The 20,233-nt window shown below is 35.4% G+C and overlaps 5 protein-coding genes across 5 annotated transcripts; 4 read left to right on the top strand and 1 right to left on the bottom strand.

Annotated features, from left to right (window-relative positions):
- The first annotated feature begins 94 nt into the window (after positions 1-94).
- LOC140866348 (large ribosomal subunit protein uL24c) lies at positions 95-2,408 on the top strand. Its single transcript, XM_073271327.1, has 4 exons — positions 95-286; positions 1,187-1,225; positions 1,712-1,942; positions 2,085-2,408. Exons 1-4 carry the CDS (start codon positions 185-187, stop codon positions 2,295-2,297), a joined length of 585 nt encoding a protein of 194 aa, XP_073127428.1. The 5' UTR covers positions 95-184; the 3' UTR covers positions 2,298-2,408.
- A 310-nt stretch (positions 2,409-2,718) lies between these two features.
- On the top strand, positions 2,719-4,669 carry LOC140894511 (putative anthocyanidin reductase). Its single transcript, XM_073303014.1, has 6 exons — positions 2,719-2,947; positions 3,096-3,263; positions 3,613-3,830; positions 3,912-4,071; positions 4,202-4,415; positions 4,507-4,669. Exons 1-6 carry the CDS (start codon positions 2,824-2,826, stop codon positions 4,667-4,669), a joined length of 1,047 nt encoding a protein of 348 aa, XP_073159115.1. The 5' UTR covers positions 2,719-2,823.
- Positions 4,670-5,471: 802 nt separating this feature from the next.
- Positions 5,472-7,407, bottom strand: LOC140866712 (uncharacterized). Its single transcript, XM_073271744.1, has 2 exons — positions 6,299-7,407; positions 5,472-6,175 (listed from the first exon to the last, which is right to left on the bottom strand). The coding sequence occupies exons 1-2, from the start codon at positions 6,975-6,977 to the stop codon at positions 5,544-5,546; spliced, it is 1,311 nt and encodes a 436-aa protein (XP_073127845.1). The 5' UTR covers positions 6,978-7,407; the 3' UTR covers positions 5,472-5,543.
- Positions 7,408-9,750: 2,343 nt separating this feature from the next.
- On the top strand, positions 9,751-10,658 carry LOC140863990 (probable histone H2A.1). Its single transcript, XM_073267846.1, has 2 exons — positions 9,751-10,038; positions 10,260-10,658. Exons 1-2 carry the CDS (start codon positions 9,850-9,852, stop codon positions 10,470-10,472), a joined length of 402 nt encoding a protein of 133 aa, XP_073123947.1. The 5' UTR covers positions 9,751-9,849; the 3' UTR covers positions 10,473-10,658.
- Positions 10,659-12,475: 1,817 nt separating this feature from the next.
- Positions 12,476-17,917, top strand: LOC140863746 (kinesin-like protein KIN-14N). The gene is made up of 17 exons (XM_073267366.1): positions 12,476-12,750; positions 13,001-13,234; positions 13,402-13,546; positions 13,658-13,767; positions 13,864-13,983; positions 14,068-14,271; positions 14,731-14,940; positions 15,012-15,086; positions 15,163-15,309; positions 15,414-15,549; positions 15,658-15,767; positions 16,063-16,224; positions 16,296-16,507; positions 16,768-16,849; positions 16,937-17,041; positions 17,135-17,239; positions 17,515-17,917. Exons 1-17 carry the CDS (start codon positions 12,709-12,711, stop codon positions 17,692-17,694), a joined length of 2,379 nt encoding a protein of 792 aa, XP_073123467.1. The 5' UTR covers positions 12,476-12,708; the 3' UTR covers positions 17,695-17,917.
- The last annotated feature ends 2,316 nt before the right edge of the window (positions 17,918-20,233 follow it).

Here is a 20,233-nt window from a genome sequence, read left to right as displayed (position 1 = left end):
TCTAAAATAAAATAGTGTGAAAGGAAATTACAAGTTGAATGACCAAAATACCCGTACAAAATTATGTTGTCTGTTAACGAAAAACGCATTTACCACTCGATAACAATTTGAAGGAACCGGAGAATCCAACTGCACCCAAAGCCTTATCTTCTCTTTCAATTGCAAGTCCGAAGGAGCAAAAGAAATGGTGGCAATGGCTGCTCTGCAGAGTTCCTTTACAAGTTTAAATCTTTCGGCGAACTCTTTCTTGGGCCAACGCTTTTCCCCCTCTTTCTACCCGTCACTGGTCCGTTCTTACTTTTTCTTCCTTTGTTTTCATAGAATACGAACACCCATTTACCCTCAATCTGTCTGTTTTCTGTGGTGTTGAATTTTTGTCTTAAATTGAATTTGAAGTCGTCTCCTGAATTTGACTGCTCTCATTCATCCGCTCTTTTTTTTTTTTTTTTTTTTTGCGAAGTATGGGTAAATGGTTCTTCTGTATTTGTATTTTTTCGTTGATCTTATGAACATTGCTCTTAATTTAATGGAGATGTATCACTGCTTGATTTTGATTCTACATTAGTTGTGTTCCATAGGCTTTGGAGGATTCACTTGGAGGCATGGGATTGTTTAATCTGATACTTGGACATTAACCTTAACTGAATATCAAATTGCTCAAATGACCTTGTATTTCTATATAATTGGGATGGAGGGAGTAGAATAGTTTCTGGGAAAATGAGGTGAAGTGTTTGATTTCTTGGACTTTGGATTGGAAGCACTACCAATTTTTGTTGCTTTTGTGTTATTTTAACGTGCGGATGATATGGTGTTTATAAAACGTTGCATCTTTAATTGCCTGAAGCAATGCGATATGTAAAAAGGACTAATAAAAAAAATGAGTTGAATATTTTCAATGTGTTGTTTTTTTTAACATATGGCCATATGGTTCCTTTATAAATTATAATTTTGTGGGATTAGTAGATAGAACAGTGCAGATTAGCATATTGTTCAATAAATCATCAGAATAATTTGTTCTCACTGCATCTTGATTTTGGCTGATTTAAATCCTTGTCTGACCTGATATTCAGCTTCTAAGTTCTTTCTTTTTTTTGTTTTTAATGTCTGTTTTTGCATTATATGCCAAATTATCAGAGCATGGAAGCAACTTTATTTATTAGTCTGAAATTTTCAACTCAATTTGCAGGTTAAATCTACAGAACAGCCAGGTCTAATAGTATCAAAGGTTCGTGTTATGGATTTACTAGTCATACTCAAACTTTGAGCCTCATGGATTGGCTGCGGTGCATGTGGGTTGAAAGAAACAGGAAAAGAACATTCAAATTGAAATCTGCTTCCCGTACTTGCTTTACAATTTCACTGTCTTGTTAACCATTGAAGGAAATTAAAGAGTAAATGTTTCTTTTGAGTCATTCTGAGTGCACTTGGCTAGTGATGTCTTTCAAAGTCATAGAGCATGATCCTCAGTTGATAATTGAAAATATTGATTTCGTCAGTTCTGGACGTTGGAAATTAGCTGATGCTAGATAAATATATTCTTAGAGTTGCTTGCCCTAGTAATGGTTACAATTCAAGCACAGAGCATTTAAGGAGAAGAATGTAGATTTCCATTTCAAGATTTCATTACTCTGAACTTCCAAATCAGTGCTGTGAACATAACCACCTTGGTTTCTTGAATTTTGGGTGGATAATATTTAAAATCTAATTTCAGGTCAAGCGATGGGAGCGGAAAGAGTGCAAGACAAACAGCTTACCAGTGCTTCACAAGATGCACGTGAAACTCGGAGATACGGTAAAAGTAATATCTGGAAAAGATAAAGGTAAAATTGGTGAGGTTACTTCTGTTATTAAGCATAACAGCACTATTTTAGTGAAAGAAATTAACCTGAAGACAAAGCACATAAAAGGCAAGGGAGAGGAAGAACCAGGGAAGATAATTAAGGTCATTTCCTTCTCTCGTGTTGGCTGTCGACTTATTGACTTATCTGTATTTGAGAATCTGTTTTGCCTATGTATTTCAATCTTGTGTTTAGTAGTGTTTTAACTTTTGAGTAGACCGATCACTGATGATTTGGGTTTTTCAGATCGAAGCACCTATTCACAGTTCGAATGTGATGCTTTACTCGAAAGAGAAGGGTGTGATAAGCCGGGTCGGTCATAAGATGCTTGATGATGGAAAGCGTGTCCGTTACCTCATAAAGACTGGAGAAATAATCGATAGTGCAGAGAATTGGAAAAGAGCCGTCAAAGAAAGAGAGAAAGAGACGGAAGAAGCTGCTGTTTCTGCTTCTGCGTAGGCTTCTTTGTGTTTGTAGTGTCTGAAACCCAATGATTTACTTATGAGCTTCAATATCATTTTTTTTTGTCCTTGGGCATGCAATTGCAGCATTCTTGTTAAAAACTCACAATTCATGTAATCTACAAAAAGTGCAACTATGGAAAATCAATATCTTTGCCAAGATTCAAGAATCATGACCAATCCTAAAAAACGTACAAGAGTCATGCAACAGTAAAACTTTGAATTAATCTTGGTGATTCCAGAGAGTAGACAAATCGCGTCGTTCTCCATATGCAGACCAGACAATAATAAATAAAGGCATTTCATTGTCGTTTCTTTAGTTAATAAATGCTTTTACGTATTCTATGTAACAACTCTCCTCAATTTGAAGAATCCCACCTACTTTTAAAACCCTTTAATTTGTTTATACACACACGTATAGATACGATGATAGTGTAAAATTGTAGAAACTTCTGGCATTGTATTACACAACACTAAAAACAAGAAAGAGTTTTCCTCGAAAAACCAAGAAAGAGTTTGGTGCAATGGAAGAAGAAAATGGATTGAAAACATACTGTGTGACCGGAGCGACAGGTTACATTGGATCTTGGCTCGTCAAATCTCTCCTCCAGAGAGGTTTCAAGGTTCACGCCACCATCAGAAATCTAGGTCTCACGACTTCAATTTCTTCTGTCATTTGATCTTGATATTTAATATTTTTTTCTTTGAATAATGGCCAATGATATGCTGATTCTTTTAGAAAGGCCTAGTTTTTCCTAATGAAATTAATTAATTTTTTTAATTACTCATTTGCTAGAGAATGCATCCCATTTTATCAAGTCGTGGAAAGGTGGGGATCGGTTGAGTCTCTTCAAGGCCGATTTACGAGATGACGGAAGTTTCGACGAGGCGGTACGAGGTTGTGCTGGTGTGTATCATGTAGCAGCATCAATGGAATTCGGGGTTCCAGCCACAGAAAATCTTGGTAATACGTAATTGAAAGATGATCATCCATTTACATTACAATCACGCGATTTTGTCGTTGCTCAAAATGTTAGCTTGGTTAATAGAATGACATTTAGTTAGTGTTTGGGAGAGGTTCTTGAAAGCGCTTCTAAGCTTTTCCTTATCAAAATTTTATAATTTTTGAAAATTTTGTTAAGGAAAAACTGAGAAGTGCTTTCAAGAAGCTATCTCAAACACTGACTTAGTATAAACAGGCCATGACATGGTTTCCTAGTTATGATGTAGCTAATCTGTAATGATAAACACTATGTTTTGCTGCTGAAATCTTGGAAACTCGGTACTTAAAAGCGATTTATTTCCTCTTGAAGACAGCTACATTAAGAATGAAATCATGGATCCTGCTATCAAAGGGGTGATAAACATTCTCACTTCTTGCTTGAAAACGGACACTGCCAAGAGAATCGTTTTTACATCGTCTGTGAGCACTTTGACTGCAAAAGACAGCTCCGGGGGATGGAAACCGAAAGTTGATGAATCGTGCCAGACGCCTGTCAAACGTGTCCTGGAAACTAAAGCCAATGGATGGGTATGGATGTTACATGTTCTAGTGTCTCGTTCTGCTGTTGTAGATCGAGTCTTCAGTAATTTTCAAGTGAACTTTTTGCAGGTATATGTTTTGTCGAAGCTTTTAACAGAAGAGACGGCGTTCCAGTTTGCAAAGGAGAATGGCATTGATCTGGTATCTGTCATAACAACTACTGTGGGCGGTTCATTTCTCACACCAACTGTTCCGGGAAGCATTCGAGTTATCTTGTCCCCGGTCACGGGTAAGTTTTATGATCTTTAAGAATCATGAAAAGTGATCAAAATCGTCGCAAAATCTAGGATCATGAGGTACATGAATGTCCTAAAACTAGTCATATGAAGTTTCTTATCATTATGATTCAACTGGTTTAGGTGATCCTAAGCTGCTCCCCATATTAGAAGCCGTGAACTCGAGAATGGGATCGATCGCATTAGTTCACATCGTCGACATATGCAATGCACATATGTTTCTCATGGAGCACCCCAAAGCCGAGGGTCGATACTTATGCTGCACAAATAGTTGTGCAATGTCTGAACTTGTCGAGCATCTAAGTCGCGAATGGTCTTGCGTGGAAACGCAGAGGAGGTGCATAGCTTTTTTTTTTTAATGAAAAGATGTATAAAATTCTCATAAATCTTGAAGCTTCTACATATTAATCTTGAAAATTTCATGTCAGGTTTGACAAGAAGCAGCATCATGATTCAGTCCCTGCTGAGATATCTTCCAAGAAGTTGAGAGATTTAGGATTTAGTTACAACTACAGCATTCAAGAAATTATCCAACACACTGTTGGAATTTGTAAAGACTACGGATTTTTACCAGTTATATATGATCCATGAAAATTTGACTTGTTAATCGTCAGCCCCCCAGCCCGAAATTATCCAGTGCGTGGCATACCAATAAGTATTTGTCCATAAATCGTTTGAGGCCGTACAAATATGCGGTATGATAATCTATACAATACGATATCTCCCAATCTTATCTCCATCATTTCACGTTCAATCAAGTGGGGGACCCCTATCTTCAAATGAAAATTAAATAGCGTCGAACAAAAACAGATTAGTTTACAAACAAAAGAACTTCAAATTGGAATGCTGAGACAAACGAAGTGACATGTTATTTTCTTGATTCTTGTTACATGTTTCACACCCACATGCCCCTCTTCCGGCTGCATTTAATGCAAAAAACTCTAGTTTATGGATTATATCTTCTCTCAAAATTTCATCAATCTGTCCCCTGATATGACAGAATAAATTAGTGTTCCTCGTTATTTTTGAGGATTTTAAAGATTCCCCATTTGCGATATTCACGTGGAACATAGCCAAAAACCATTACTGAGCTCCAATGGCTTTGCTTTTGTCTGTTACTTCAACTATGCAAGGTTGTCAAGAAAATGATGAGGATTCCATTCCCCATCTGTACTAATGTATGCTTCTTGATTTATGCAAAGCTTTTACGCCTAAAAATATCAATATTGGCGCTTTTTTTTCCCAATAATATTTATTCAAGTCAGAGGGGATTGGGCATTTCAAGTCTCTATCATTCATTTTGATTCATGTTTAAGCATACAAAGACGAAATTTTGCAAATAAGAACGCATATAGAATGACTGCCTAGTGAGCTTAGCCAAAAAAACTAAAGAAGAATGCATATTATATTATCATCACCAATGAAAATTACAGAGACTGAGTCAGGATTTTTCATCTTGTGATCTTCAGTTTTTGCAAATAACCACAAAACAAGGAAGAAGAGCTCTAGCATTAAGCAAGTAAAGCTCCTCAATATTCGAATAAAGACCGACTTTACCCGCCAAAGAATCGAACCCAGTTTGCCCTGCCATTTCTTGGATGTTCTCCAATGGCCGATGCACCCTCCCCGCAATCACCCTGCACACTATCAGCGCCTTTCTAACGGAAGAATTATCCTCCATCATTTCTATCGACTCGAAAGCTCTCCCACTCGTACTCGTCGTGAACACTCCGACGCCACCTCTGAGCTCCCTATTCGTCGAAAATCCCTGCCGAATGATCCGACAGACGGAGCATCTGTCGGAGATGCAGAGGCTCGATGATCCATTCATGCCCAGAGAACATGTTAGACTTGTTCCATAGAACCTCAAGAGTTCGTTGCCATCTGCTAAACAACGTGGATGTTTCTTGGGAAGCTTGCTGGCTTTAAACTTCACTGTCTCCCTGTATTCCTCAAATCTGGACAGGGTTTTCTGCATGTTATGAACTTTCAGTACCCTTTCGATCCTAACACAATGATTCTCGGATTTCAGCCAGCTTGATCTGCATATTATTTCTACGATTTTCCTGGATGAATCACCCTCCAGAAGTTCTGTCACTGTTATGAAATGGTTCAAAAATCAGATTTGATGTCATTTGGTTGAAACCAAGGACTTTAAAAATTGCTGAAATGTAAGAAACCAAGATAAATCTTTGAGAGACATATATATTATATATTTACCGGCATGCTTGGAGAGGTGATGTGATTCAAGAAACTCCCAATTCACAAACTGTTCTCCACACTTGTGGCAAGTAACACAAGAACCAAATCCACTATAATTGGTATTATTACTATCAAAAGAACCCCTTTTGTAAGAGGGAAAATGAGCAGAACCGCCATGCCCAAAACCTTCCCTTTCTGTCAAAAGATTAGCAGCAGTCTTTCTTGGTGGAGTCACTGAATTCCTGAACGCAGGATTAAAGTAGTGCATTGTGGGTTGACCTCCAGGGCCTGGTGTCCCCGGCCTCAAAGTGCCCACAAAAGTTCCGCCACTCCCGCCGCCGCCGCCTCCTCCGCCGCTAAAAGTGTCGTGACATCCGCCATAACCGGTGATCTTAAGCTCACATCTGGAGTTACTCAGAATGACTTCGTGGGTGATTGGGGTGAGAAACTCACTGCTCCCAATGGATCTTGGGCTACAACTTGGGGGCTTCTCCATGTGCCTCTTGCTTCCATGAATCACATCTTTCAGATTCGCGATAGACCTGGAACAACCAGACCTGCCGGCTTTCCTAGTCAAAATCGAACTCAATTGCTTCCTCGTCTTCGGAACGTACACATCCGACGGCTGTGATTTGCAGTGAAAAGATTTCTTTAAAGAAAACCAAACAGCCTGCGCATCATTCTTCTTCTCCCACATTTCTCTATCACTCTCCAGCAAACAACCAGAACTTCAAAAATCCTTCATCCTTTTTTTTCAAAAAAAAGAAGCTTTTTTTGCTGTTTTTACAAGTTTTTCAGAATCCAAGTCCGAATTGGATATTTGATACGAAAAAAGTGGCCTTGAATTACCATTCTTGGCTTATATCAACTATTCCAATATTGCCTCCAGAAAGCGCCAACTCATATACCATTTTTCAAGAAACACCGTCCTCAAACTTGGTAGCTAGCATTCACTGCATGCATAGCAAATCCAAATTCAACCAAATGATTACTAGTATCGAGTATAAAGAAAGAAGATTAGTGTATATAGAATGGGAAGAACATTGAGAATCTTGAGTGGAGAAGAAGATGACAATGGAGATGAACCATGAGAGATAGCAGACAGAGAGAAAAAAAAAATAGATGGATTGATTAAAGTTATGCTTCAGCGACAGCAAGTAAATGACATTAAAATGGCCGCAGACAGTAAAGAGAGAATTCAAAAAGTGGCAATGTACGTACGTATTTGAAATTGACTGACACGACACTTCTTTCAAAATTAACTGTATATTCACGGGCTTCAATTCATCTGATTAAATGAAGTTCTATAAACATTAAATGAACACCGACAGATCCTGTCCTAAAACTCTAAAAATCACACTGGATTTATTATTTCTTCCTTCATCTCAGCAAAATCTCCAAGCTAATTAAATCAGCAATATAATTCAAAGAGTCACCAAGAAAATATTTTTTTTTACACATTTCTGTACTTGGGCTGCTGATCCTTGTTGTCCATTTAACATATGTACATGAAATTTGTACTTCTTGACTTGCTCCAATCACTAGCTTAACTATTTATTTTGTGGAATGTATAAACATATACATAATATGACTAGTATAAATATTCAGAGCCTTTACGTACGTGTCCATAATTAATTACTAGCAAGTTTTTGCACACAATCCGTGCATAAAATTAAATTTTGATGTCAAATATATATATTGAGTTTTAAGTATTTTATGAAGTTAATATTTGATGTTTTTTGTTTTATTGAATTATATTGTTGTTAAAAAAAAGATACATTTTAAGGAAGAGATATTTTGAGAAAAAAAATCTTGATATGCTACTAACATGCGCTTAATTAATTATTTCTAAAAAACATGCTCTTAATTACAACCGTAAATGATGGATAATGTGGACATGTGGTAAGTGCATGCGATAAATCTTACTACAAATCAATTCATGATATTACAGTTTGAAGAGTTAAATATCTCCAATTACTCTGCGTTTGTTATCATCATTTGTGCACGGAAATTTTACACAGATAGATAATTAAAACAATATTTCTTGGTCGATTTATATTTAAAGATAATTTCAATAGAGAACTTTTCTTAATTTTAAATCGAGGTTAAAATTATTTTTGATATCATATATTTGATTTCAATAGTAGATTTCTTGTGAGACGGTGAGACGAGCCAATCATACTCATATTTACAATAAGAAATGATATTTTTGACATATAAATTAATATTTTTTATGAATAAATTAAATAAAAGATTCGTCTTATAAAATTAACCTGTGAAACCGTCTCACAGCAGTTTTTGCCTATATTTGAATATCTCAAAACAATTAGTATGATCCCCGTTGTTGTTTTTTTTTTAAAAAAAAAATTAGTATGAACATTTTTTTTTAAAAGGAAAATAACAGTTTCCATTAACTTGAACCGTATTACATTACCACTTTATAGATTCTCAATGTATTGTGTCCATTTTCATCAAATGTGTTGTGGCGTAATAAGAAATAAATCTTATTTTTGCTATTCAAACATTTGATGTCTCAAATAAGTTTCAAAGATTCCATCTAATTTATTTCTTCCATCTCACTTGTTTAGGATGCATTTTTTTTTTATCAATCCTAATTATATTATTTAAATTTCACATTTAATGTCATCTTTCATACTATTTTACCAATTTTCCATATTAAATAATATCATTAACTATAAATATAATTATTTTGTTTTAGTAAAATCCTTGTTAAATACAAGTGAAACGAGAAATTATTTTACAAAATATATTTTTTTAAACATTTTATTAATCTATTAAATTTTAAATGAGTAGGATATGTAAAAAAAAAAAAATCAAAATTAAAATCAGTGCATTAAATTCCGGATGAATTACAAAATCTAGGGACTCGTTTGTTATCATTACCCTTGAACACCAATTTCTATGCCCACTTTGCTTTCAGCTTAGGTAGAAATGATTAAATAGAAGCACTAACGAAATCAATTGTCTTAAGTGCAATTATAGAACCTTGGATTTCGGAATATAATTATTGCGAAGATTGTAAAGAATCCAACTTTATTAAACACATAATCTATTTCATATTGTTACACTATATTATTTAAATCATATTATCCTATTAAAATGAAAAAAAAAAAAAAAAAAAAACGAAACACACTAATCGAACTATTACCGAAAAATACCAATTTTTTTCATGGGCCGTCAGGCATCTGATTTTGTTTACTTCAATGCATGCAAATCATAAATTATTAATGGCCTTAGTCCAGCCCATATATGCAATAAAGCCATATAAAGCTTCATTTATGAAATCATCCTACAAATAATTGACAAGGTGAAAACTTTCAAATCTGTCCGTCCATTTGTATTCTCATCAACGGCTGTAAGCGCTGATCCGCGTGCTTTAATCTACTGGTCCACTTCAAATTCCCAATGACCCCCCAGAACCCTATATAAATCTCCTGAAAGCCTTGCCGTCAAATCACTTCTGCGTTATTTTATCTCTGGTAATTTACTGCAAACGAAACAGAGCTCGAATCTTTCATTTTCTTCACCACACATTTGGCAAGTTCGTAATGGCGGGTCGGGGAAAGACACTCGGATCCGGGTCTGCGAAGAAGTCCCAGTCTAGAAGCAGCAAAGCGGGGCTACAGTTTCCTGTTGGCCGTATCGCCCGATTCCTCAAGGCCGGCAAATATGCCGAACGTGTCGGCGCCGGAGCTCCGGTATACCTCGCCGCAGTCCTCGAGTATCTCGCTGCTGAGGTTATTCCTGCGAATACACAACTTTCACAGCTCCTGTTGTTTTACCCTTCAATTCTAGGGTTTTTCAAATTAGATCGCCTAATTTTACGAAATTTCGGATTGCTTAAAAAAGTCTGATTCTTTTCGATTTTTGAATAGTTGGCTGCCGTAAATTGCTCGTGCTTCATGGAATGCCCGGAAGTAAAATATATTTTTGTGTGTCTGACATGGGGTAAATTCAGGTATTGGAACTGGCTGGAAACGCAGCAAGGGACAACAAGAAAACCAGAATTGTGCCCAGGCACATACAATTGGCCGTGAGAAACGATGAGGAACTGAGCAAACTTCTTGGTGACGTCACAATTGCTAATGGTGGTGTGATGCCCAACATTCACAATCTGTTGCTTCCTAAGAAAACCGGTGGATCTTCCAAGCCCTCTGCTGATGAAGACTAGATCGATTGATTTCAATCTTTTGACTCCAATATATCTATTTGCTGCTGCAAGGCTTTCAGTAGTGAAATTTATGTTCAATCAGAGTTTATATTTGAATTTTTTGGTTGTAGTTTGGAAAAGGGCTTTGTTTTGTGAATATAAAAATTGAATGAACTGGAAATCTTTTCATGCTCAATCCATCTTTGAAACGCTGTTTTTTATGTTATCTCTGGATTTTGCTTATATTATCTTCCACCGGGATCATTATAACATAATCTTATCGACCATGGGACGAAATCTTGAGATTGAGTTGCATCTCATCCAGTTTCTTGAAATTTTGCATTTTAAATATTTGGTGACATTGGGCCTATCTTTTGTTGTTATGCTACGTCTATTAAAATTTGTGTGAGTGGACTCATGTTTTTAAATTTCGTTAATTGTTGTAATAGGCCCATTTTAGACTCGTCTAAAGTCTTCATTTTTGGGCTTTTTGTGAAGTGATCGGCCCGGAGGCCAAGGATAGGATCGGTCAACAACTTGATTCATAGCCCATCATCTGTTTTGGCCCAATAAACACAAACAGAAAAGAAGGATATGCTTGCAATGCCTCTTGTTTTAACTAAGACAAAACATATCCATTTGTACTATAATATAATTATACCTTGCTCCCGTTGTCTTAACTTAAACGCCATACAAATTCGTTGAAAAAATGAAATGATAAGTCTAAAATATAATAAAAGTGTTGGGTAATTGACAAGTGATTAAGATTGATAAAAGTAAAACAACACGAAGGTTGTTGAGTTCACAATCTTTTTTTATCGGGTGATCTGAGATTTTCCCATATGGCGAAAGGTTGACAAGATCAACAATTTTAATATTTTTTGACCATCATTATCGCCCTTCAACACAAATGTACCTATCGCAACAAATTTGAGTGGTTGGTATTTTTAGATCTAATTCAATAACCATACTTTTATTAGAGTCCACATCTACATTTATAAAAAGCTTCCCTATTCTTTATCACACTTGGCATGTAAGTTCAATTTGAAAGGAAGAAAATGAAATGTTATTACTTATTTATCAAGCACATGTACAGATAAACTTAATTTCTTAGCTACATAATAATCGATTCACTTGAATATATAATACACTCATCACTATTTGATGTTACATACATGTTCGTGTCAAATTTGAATGTCATTTCAATGCACAAACTCTTTCAAATATTATGATCAAGAAAAGCAACTCGTGACCAACATAAGGCGAGCAGGGAACATCAATCAATAAATGACACATAAATAAGTATGGGGGTCGCTGATTAGGTGCAATGGCAGCTGATTTGTTCCTTTAGTGTTAATTATAATATGTGAGGGGTTTAAAATTAAATAGAAGAAGAGGGTTTGTATTAGAGTTACAGTTACTACCACACCACCTAGAGATGAATGGATATGCCAACAACTAACACCCAAGCCATGTACTAACTAGTATTTTTCTGTCTAGTTTCCCCAAAGGACAAGTAAAGTGAAAAATTCTTGCCACCTGCAAGAAGCAACGACAAAAATATTATTCTGCACAACAAAATACTAGTAAATTTTTTTGGTATATTTGGCACTGCATGTCTCAAATTGTGAAAAGGATACATGAACATTTATTTATGTTTTACTACTATCTATTAATTAAATCGAACTGTTTTAATAACTAGTTTGGTTATCTATTTTTTATTTTTACTCAAAAAAATTAATCTGATTGTTTTTTTTTACTTAAATGATGCATACAAAATCTATGCTTTGGGGGGAATAAGAATTATATGTTATAAGAAAGATATATGTAAGTCCAGCAAATATCATTTCTACTATACAAACGTTGGAAGTGGGGATCCCATGAAATTAATTAGATGGAATCCGTGGGGGGTAAAACGGTCAATTCGGATCTGTAACGAATCTAATTTTCAGAAGAGCGCCTCTGTTTTTTCAAAAAAATTCAAAAAATAATCCTCATACACAACACAAGCTCTCTCTCTCTCTCTCTCTCTCTCTCTCTCTCTTGCCGGATTTCCCCAGTCAAGTTTTAGGGCTAAACAAACTTCAATTTCTGTATATCTCCATTTGTCGCTGTATTGTGTTGCGCTGGTTCCTGCAATTCCAAGCATACGAATTCTGGGCATTGCTTCGTTTGCAATTTACCACGACCCCACCAGTGTTTTGATCTCTCAGTTCTCTTTCTCCGTCCCTTTCACCACGCTCCTCTTCATACATATATGGATTCCAAGAATCAGAACAAGCCTCCTAGCCCTACGCATGTGAGTTCAACACCAATTACTGTTTCACATTATAGCTGCTCACTTGAATATGTTGTAGATTGGGGGAAATGGGATCTAATTATGCTCACAAAAGTGTGTTTGTTCTTCAGTTTTGGGATGAGATTTTTTTGTTTTTGTGAACGTTTTTTTTTTTCTTCAATCGTGTTTTTTATTGTGTGCGAAGAGAATCGATACTTTCTGGGGATGGGTAATCATTATCTTTTTCTGCCTGTTTCAATGTGCCTTTTAGGTTTCGGTGGATAAAAGGCGGAGGATTGGAAATTCGAAAATGGCACCGAACACAGGGGCACGAGCACATACTAGGCAAGCATTTTCGGTAGTAAATAGGGGCCAAGATCTGCCTCCTAATAGTGGGCCGCCAAGCCACTCTGGCTCTGAATGTGGTGTAATTGAGTTCACCAAAGCAGATGTAGAGGCACTGCTTATGGAGAAACCGAGAGTTAAAAACAAATATAACTACAAGGTAAGCTAATATTCCTCACATCTCTGTTTTATATTTTGATCATGATTTTGTACACATATGATCTTATGTTACATGGTAGCGGTATGAATTAACTGGAATCTGCTTCAGATTTCAAAGCATCAATTATTAAACTTGTTTTTAATCTGTATGACTGTATCTTTCTGTAGGAAAAATGTGATCAGATGCTCGACATTATGAAACGTCTCAAGCAATGCATCAGGTGGTTCCAACAGCTTGAAGGAAATTATGTAGTAGAGCAGGATAACTTGAAGAATTTGTTGGAACTTGCTGATAAGAAATGCCATGACTTGGGTATGTTTGCTCGTCCATTTGATTTTGCGTAAGACTGTTAGTCATTAAGAAATAAATCAATCTATAGATTTAAAATTTATAATGTGTTCTCTGTTGTTAATTTTGTCACAGAGTTATTCATGAAGGCCAAGGAGGATGAATTGAATTTAATTATCATGGAGCTGAGAAAGAATTTGGAGTCGCTGCAAGAAAAATATGCCAAGGAAGAAGGGGATAAATTGGTAAGGGATCCACGAGTCATGGATTATGAAAATGGTTTTTAGATATCCACGTTGTGTTGTGTTTTAAATAACAAAATAACGAAATGCAATTACCAGGAAGCATTGGATTCTTTGGCAAGAGAGAAAGATTCTCGACTTGCTGCTCAGAGATTGCAAGCCTCCCTCTCGGAAGACCTGAAGAGAGCACAAGAAGACAATGTTGGTGCAAGCCAAAAGGTAAGCACTGAGAAGAATATTTTGGCAGTATGTTTCCCGTTGAGTTTTTTAGATGTCACTGTTGACTCTCTTTGTGTTCTACAGATACAATCGTTGAATGATATGTACAAGAGGTTGCAGGAGTATAACACAAGTTTACAGCAGTACAATAGCAGACTTCAATCTGAACTTCATGCAACAAATGATACGCTCAAGCAAGTTGAAAAGGAAAAGTTAGCAGTGATAGAAAATCTCAGCACTTTGAGGGGTCGTTATACGTCTTTGCAAGAGCAGCTTACATCTTCTAAGGTACCTCGTTTTACCACATGGTTTGATTATTTTTTTACTGTTGTGAGCTGATCAATATGACCTGTTGTTGCTTGATTTTCTGAGGAGTAGTGAATGATGATTATTAGTCGGCATACTTTCATGACTTCATCCAGTGCTCTATTCTATTTAATTTGCATAACATTTGAGGAGAATTTATTTTAACATCTGATATTTTTTATGTTTAAGGTAGCAATTCTATTTCCCTAAAACAACATAAAATATACCAAGTGTTTTCCCAGGCATTCCGCTAATATACAGAACTAACCCTTAGAAATTCTTATGTGCAATGCTAAGTACACGAGTTATGTCTGTAACTGTTATTTTTTAACCTGATTGATTGTGCTTCACAATTTTTTTTGAAGAAAATTGGGAGGTTGCTTTTTACGAGTTTACTGATACTTTTCCACTTGCACGTGTATTAATGCTTGATCTTGGAAGAAATTACAAGACGAGGCTGCGAAACAGAAAGAAGCACTAGGCAATGAAGTTGCTTGTTTGAGAAGTGATCTGCAACAAGTCAGAGATGATCGTGACCGCCAGTTGTTGCAAGTTAGTGCTTTAACAGAGGAAGTAGAGAAATATAAAGAAAATACTGGAGAATACGGTGCACAGTTGGAAGCACTGGAGGCATCAGCAAATAATCTTGAGGTTTTGATTTCACATTTTGTTACTCATGTTATATCTAGAATACAAATTCAACTAAAATTTATTTTTTTAAGTCTACATGCATGGCTCAAAGTGAGGAAAATAAACGACTACAAGAGCAACTATCTTTGGCGCAGAAGAAATTTCAGGTTTAATTTTTAACAGTTTGATTCTTTTCAATCTTGATACAAAATGTAGCTACTGATCTCATGAATCATTTTGCAGATTTCTGATTTATCGGCGATGGAATCTAGGCGTGAGTTCGAGGAGCAAAATTCTTTAATCCTCCAGCTGCAGAATCGATTAGTAGAAGCTGATATGAAGATCATCGAAGGAGAGAAACTCCGGAAGAAACTTCATAACACCATTTTGGTATTATTTTGCAATCATTACTAATTAAATCTATCCTTCTAAATTTTTTGTTTTGCAGAAATAATTTAGCCATTTAACAAAACAAAATCCTTTTGTTAACGCAGGAGCTGAAAGGAAATATCCGTGTATTCTGTCGGGTGCGTCCTCTGTTAGCCGATGAAGCTGCATCTGACAACAAAATTCTGTCGTTTCCAACATCAATGGAAACACAGGGACGATGCATTGATTTATGTCAAAATGGTGAGTAGTCTGCATTGCCAAACAACTGTAAACTATCTTGTCCGAACTATCCTTCATACTTTTTCCCAATATATCACCTAATTTACTGTTGTTTTTATTTTATTGAAGGGCAAAAGCATTCTTTTTCTTATGACAAAGTTTTCATGCCCGATGCGTCTCAAGAGGATGTTTTTGTGGAGATATCACAGCTTGTGCAGAGTGCCTTGGATGGTTATAAGGTATTTATACTTACATAGAACAACATTTGAGGACCAATCAACTTCAATTTAGTTTGAAACCGCAAGCTTTTCTTGTTTTGGGAGAGTTTATTCATTGCTCATAATATGGTTATGACTGAGGGTTTTATATGTTGAGCCTCCTTAAGAAGCAGCGAGCTGAACAAGCAATTTTTATTTTAGTTTGCTATTTGTAAGGATTAGATTTGTGTGAAGAATGATTTGTTTTTTATTGTCAGTGAGAAGTTAATGCAATAAAATGATAAAATCATACTGATTTGACTACACTTTCAATCAGGTATGTATCTTTGCCTATGGACAAACAGGTTCGGGCAAAACGTACACAATGATGGGCACACCGGGAATCCAAGATCATAAAGGTTTGATTCCACGATCACTCGAGCAAGTGTTTGAAACAAGGCAAATTCTTCAATCTCAGGGATGGAAGTATGAGATGCAAGTGAGTAATTTGTTTACAGTCTGCCTCGCCTCTAAAAGATGTGTAACATGTTCAAATTATTTACTTTGCAGGTGTCAATGCTTGAAATATATAATGAAACAGTACGAGATTTGTTGGCACCAAATAGAACAGGTTTTGATGCGTCACGACTGGATAATGCTGGAAAGCAATATGCCATCAAGCATGATGCGAATGGCAACACAAGCGTCTCTGATCTTACAATCGTGGATGTTCGAAGTAGCAGGGAGGTTTCCTATCTTTTAGAGCGTGCGGCGCAAAGCAGGTAAAGCCCCTGTACTTTTATGATTTTTAGACCTTCATAACTTGGAAATGAATTGTTAATTCAAGTGGTTCTGACATTGAATTTTTTTATGTGTATCATAATTTTTAAATACCGACTTTTGGTGGTGAAATTGATGAAAATCTGTAATATGAGTTTAGGATTCTCTTACACCTTATGATCTTTGGATTATTCTATTACAGTCACTTCAAGAGGTTGATCTTTTCCCTCTTTTCGAAAATCTTTTTTTTTTGTGTTTCCAGGTCTGTAGGAAAAACTCAAATGAATGAACAGTCTTCAAGGAGCCATTTTGTCTTCACCTTGCGAATAATGGGTGTTAATGAGGTATTTGCACTTGCTTTGGTCATTCAAAACTTTGGTTTTCAACTTACATGGCTTCCAATCCTACATTTTAATTTTTTGTATTTTTAGGGCACCGATCAACAAGTTCAAGGTGTGCTTAATTTAATTGACCTAGCTGGTAGTGAGCGTCTATCTAAAAGTGGTTCGACTGGGGATAGACTGAAAGAAACACAGGTGTAACCAAACAACAATTATCTTCAACTTTTTTTTCATGGTTTATGGCTTGGTCTTGACTGATTTACCTTTTTATATGACTATATATATCAGGCTATCAATAAGAGCCTGTCATCTCTTAGCGATGTCATTTTTGCCTTGGCTAAAAAGGAGGAGCATATACCGTTTAGGAATTCCAAACTTACCTATCTTCTCCAGGTAATTTGTGCTGTAATCTGGATCCTACCTTAAGTGATACGCCACTGATTTTTAAGGCCAAAATCAAATATTTCTTGGCCACGTGGGGTTTTACGCATTTTTCATGGACCCCACATGATAAATGAATTTGAGCCATTGGAGCCTGGAGGAGGAGGGCAGCAGCAGCGACGTTAGCAAAATTTCCCTCTGATTTAGGCCAACTCATCTCTTTTTCTTTGATTGTGAAACCAAGATTGTGTTTAAACTGATCTTGCATTGTTTTTTCCTTTCTCCAGCCTTGCTTAGGTGGAGATTCAAAGACTTTGATGTTTGTCAACGTGTCACCAGATCCTTCTTCTACGGGTGAATCTCTATGTTCACTTCGTTTTGCAGCAAGGGTCAATGCTTGCGAAATCGGCATCCCTAGGAGACAAACCAATTTAAGAACTACAGATTCTCGTCTGAGCATCGGTTAGGTAATATATTGATCAGTTACATTGTTAGGAAATTGAGTGAAACATTTATGAAAACTTGTGGCATTTGAGTTTTTTTAACATGATGGCTGAAGGCGCCTTTTAACAGCAGTTGCTTATAATTTGTATAGTGTAAGGAGTACAATACTTGGCTATGTAACCAGCTACACCAGGGATGGTGTAAGCCTCTGTAGTTTGTAACGATAACTTCCATAATTATCAATGTTTTTAGCATCTCATGTTCAATTGTAAACTCATATTTTCTTGAACTCTAGTTCTTGCCAAGAAATCATGTGATTTGAGTTTTGCTTTTGAATGTTTTTAAGCTTTGAGAATGGTAGATTGAAATGAGCTCTTGTGCCTGCTTCCTGAGAATTAATATTAGATTAGGCTAGTGGGCAGCAAGGCGTGATTTTGGAAACACCTTTCATTTAAAAAAGAAAAAGAAATTATTGAATAAAATGGAGGCCATGCTCACTTCTTTACTTTTTTTGTATGGATTCCACACATCACTTTCCACAAATGCCAAAATATATTTGTTTTGATAGTTGAAATTTTGTTCTCGTTTTTTTTTAAATATTTTTTGGGTGACACCACCAATTATTAAAAAAACTATCAAAGGGGGATGCAGATGGATCTAATGAGGTGAGAGCCATAAATCAATGGTGGAGATAAAAGATATTGTTATTTGGGCATGTCACCTGATTCTTAAAAAGTTTGTGCCTTAACAATATCATCGATTACCATCTCGATTTTATTTTCTTCTTTAAATACTGATTACCAAGCAAAATTTTATGAAGTTTGACCATTTAAATGGAACGTATCATCTTCCAACATGCTCTTAAAGTTGCAATTTTTCATGGAATAGTTACATAAGGGCGCGATTCAAACGAAGAAATGCTTACTATTGATACATAGACACCCAGAGAAGAGAAAATGGGTACCTCCTATTTTTATGAAGAATTAATCTTTTTTATTGGATGAAAAAAAATTGAGTCTTGGACTCTTGGTCTTCTACGGGGACGATTTGAAAGATCTGAAACCAGAAGTGATGGTATTTGCTTAGTTTTTAATCATTTTCTCCTTTCTTTTCTTTTAGTTTTAGATCATAGTATTGGAAATTCATTAATGTAATGCACAATTATCATCACATTTAAAGCAAAAACAAATGTATATATTTTTATAATTCTTTTTAAAAAAACAAATTTATTATATGATGAAGATGCTAAATAAAATATATACTCTAGCTGAGTTGTTCAATATATAGCAACTCCCCAATTTAGAACTAGCAATAAGACTTGGGAATTAGGATGCGACACACCATTAAAAGAATAACGGTGAAGTCATCTTGTAGCTGCTGACGATAGCATGTCATCAAAAAAAAAATTAGTTGCGTTTTTTTTTTCATTTGTTATTTACTGAATTTTGTTAATAGCACTCATAAGAATTTTCTTTAACATATATATATATATATATATATTTTTGACGTGGGAAGCTCATCTCATTTCAATATCTTAAATTTGAGGCTTTGTAAAAAAAAAATAATACTCTAAGTAATTAATTATTTAGGAATTTTTTTAGTTATTGTCTCAGCAACAGGAATACAATGAAAAAATCTATAATTATTAAAAAAAATAAATTATATATTGAATTAAGCTTTATTTTATTTAATATCTAACACAAATGCATACATGTAAATTTCAAAAGGAGACAATTTATCTACTGATTGTTTTCCTCCGCCGCTAACTAATAAGATTCAAATGAATGAATAGTACCCTGATTCAGAGTAGCATAGATTTATACATCGTTCAGCATCAAACGAAAATGTCGATTGTAGAATGGAATATATAGTTCAACGAAAGTCATACAAAATTGCAAATTACAAAACCCTTAATTTTTAAAATTATTATTAATTATATATAGACTAAAACATTGGTTCTTATTCCTCGTCATTTATCATATCTCTATGGGTTCTTTTTTTAAAATACTAATTTAATGTTCGACACCCACATTTGAGTTCTTTGGCATGACACGAGTAGAAAATACAAGGCGACAATAATTGAGCATCATTTTCCTAAAGACATTGGAACCACACGTCTTCAATCCTTTTTTTTCATCACTATTCACAAATGGGAACCAGACACCTCGACATTTAACCCAAATTACCAATGCTGGATGACCAACCAAAGGGCAACTAAGACAATTTGCCAAATATTTTGATTTTGTTTTTAGAATAATAGATTGTGACAATTAAGTATCGAATATGACAATATTGAATTTGAGAGTTTGATTTCAGATATGTTATAATTTTATTCATCGATTTTTTTTTATAAAAAAAGTAGCGTAAATATTTGCAATTTAACTAATTATAATCGAAGTCGAACAAGTATTTGATATTGAGCTTTTAATTCAACCAACATGCTCATAGAATTATTTATATGCAATGCAAAATTGTTTTAAAGCATTATGAAAGGTATGCACATTTTAATTTTTAACCATGTTTGGCTCCAAGTGAGTGGAGACAATAGTGCGTCGCCACTTG

The sequence above is a fragment of the Henckelia pumila genome, chromosome 4 (assembly GCF_033568475.1).
Source record: "Henckelia pumila isolate YLH828 chromosome 4, ASM3356847v2, whole genome shotgun sequence".
In the NCBI taxonomy this organism is placed as follows: Eukaryota; Viridiplantae; Streptophyta; class Magnoliopsida; order Lamiales; family Gesneriaceae; genus Henckelia; species Henckelia pumila.
This window is presented reverse-complemented; position numbering and strand designations above follow the sequence as displayed.

Bases quoted from the DNA above. Each gene is read 5' to 3' on its own strand.
- LOC140866348 (XM_073271327.1), top strand. From the start codon at position 185: ATGGTGGCAATGGCTGCTCTGCAGAGTTCCTTTACAAGTTTAAATCTT. The intron at 287-1,186 runs GTCCGTTCTTAC...CTCAATTTGCAG, and splicing joins CCTCTTTCTACCCGTCACTG to GTTAAATCTACAGAACAGCC. The intron at 1,943-2,084 runs GTCATTTCCTTC...TGGGTTTTTCAG, and splicing joins AACCAGGGAAGATAATTAAG to ATCGAAGCACCTATTCACAG.
- LOC140894511 (XM_073303014.1), top strand. From the start codon at position 2,824: ATGGAAGAAGAAAATGGATTGAAAACATACTGTGTGACCGGAGCGACA. The intron at 2,948-3,095 runs GTCTCACGACTT...CTCATTTGCTAG, and splicing joins CGCCACCATCAGAAATCTAG to AGAATGCATCCCATTTTATC. The intron at 4,072-4,201 runs GTAAGTTTTATG...CAACTGGTTTAG, and splicing joins TATCTTGTCCCCGGTCACGG to GTGATCCTAAGCTGCTCCCC.
- LOC140866712 (XM_073271744.1), bottom strand. From the start codon at position 6,977: ATGTGGGAGAAGAAGAATGATGCGCAGGCTGTTTGGTTTTCTTTAAAG. The intron at 6,176-6,298 runs GTAAATATATAA...ATTTCATAACAG, and splicing joins TCACCTCTCCAAGCATGCCG to TGACAGAACTTCTGGAGGGT.
- LOC140863990 (XM_073267846.1), top strand. From the start codon at position 9,850: ATGGCGGGTCGGGGAAAGACACTCGGATCCGGGTCTGCGAAGAAGTCC. The intron at 10,039-10,259 runs GTTATTCCTGCG...GGGTAAATTCAG, and splicing joins TCGAGTATCTCGCTGCTGAG to GTATTGGAACTGGCTGGAAA.
- LOC140863746 (XM_073267366.1), top strand. From the start codon at position 12,709: ATGGATTCCAAGAATCAGAACAAGCCTCCTAGCCCTACGCAT. The intron at 13,768-13,863 runs GTAAGGGATCCA...TGCAATTACCAG, and splicing joins AGGAAGAAGGGGATAAATTG to GAAGCATTGGATTCTTTGGC. The intron at 16,225-16,295 runs GTGAGTAATTTG...TTTACTTTGCAG, and splicing joins GATGGAAGTATGAGATGCAA to GTGTCAATGCTTGAAATATA.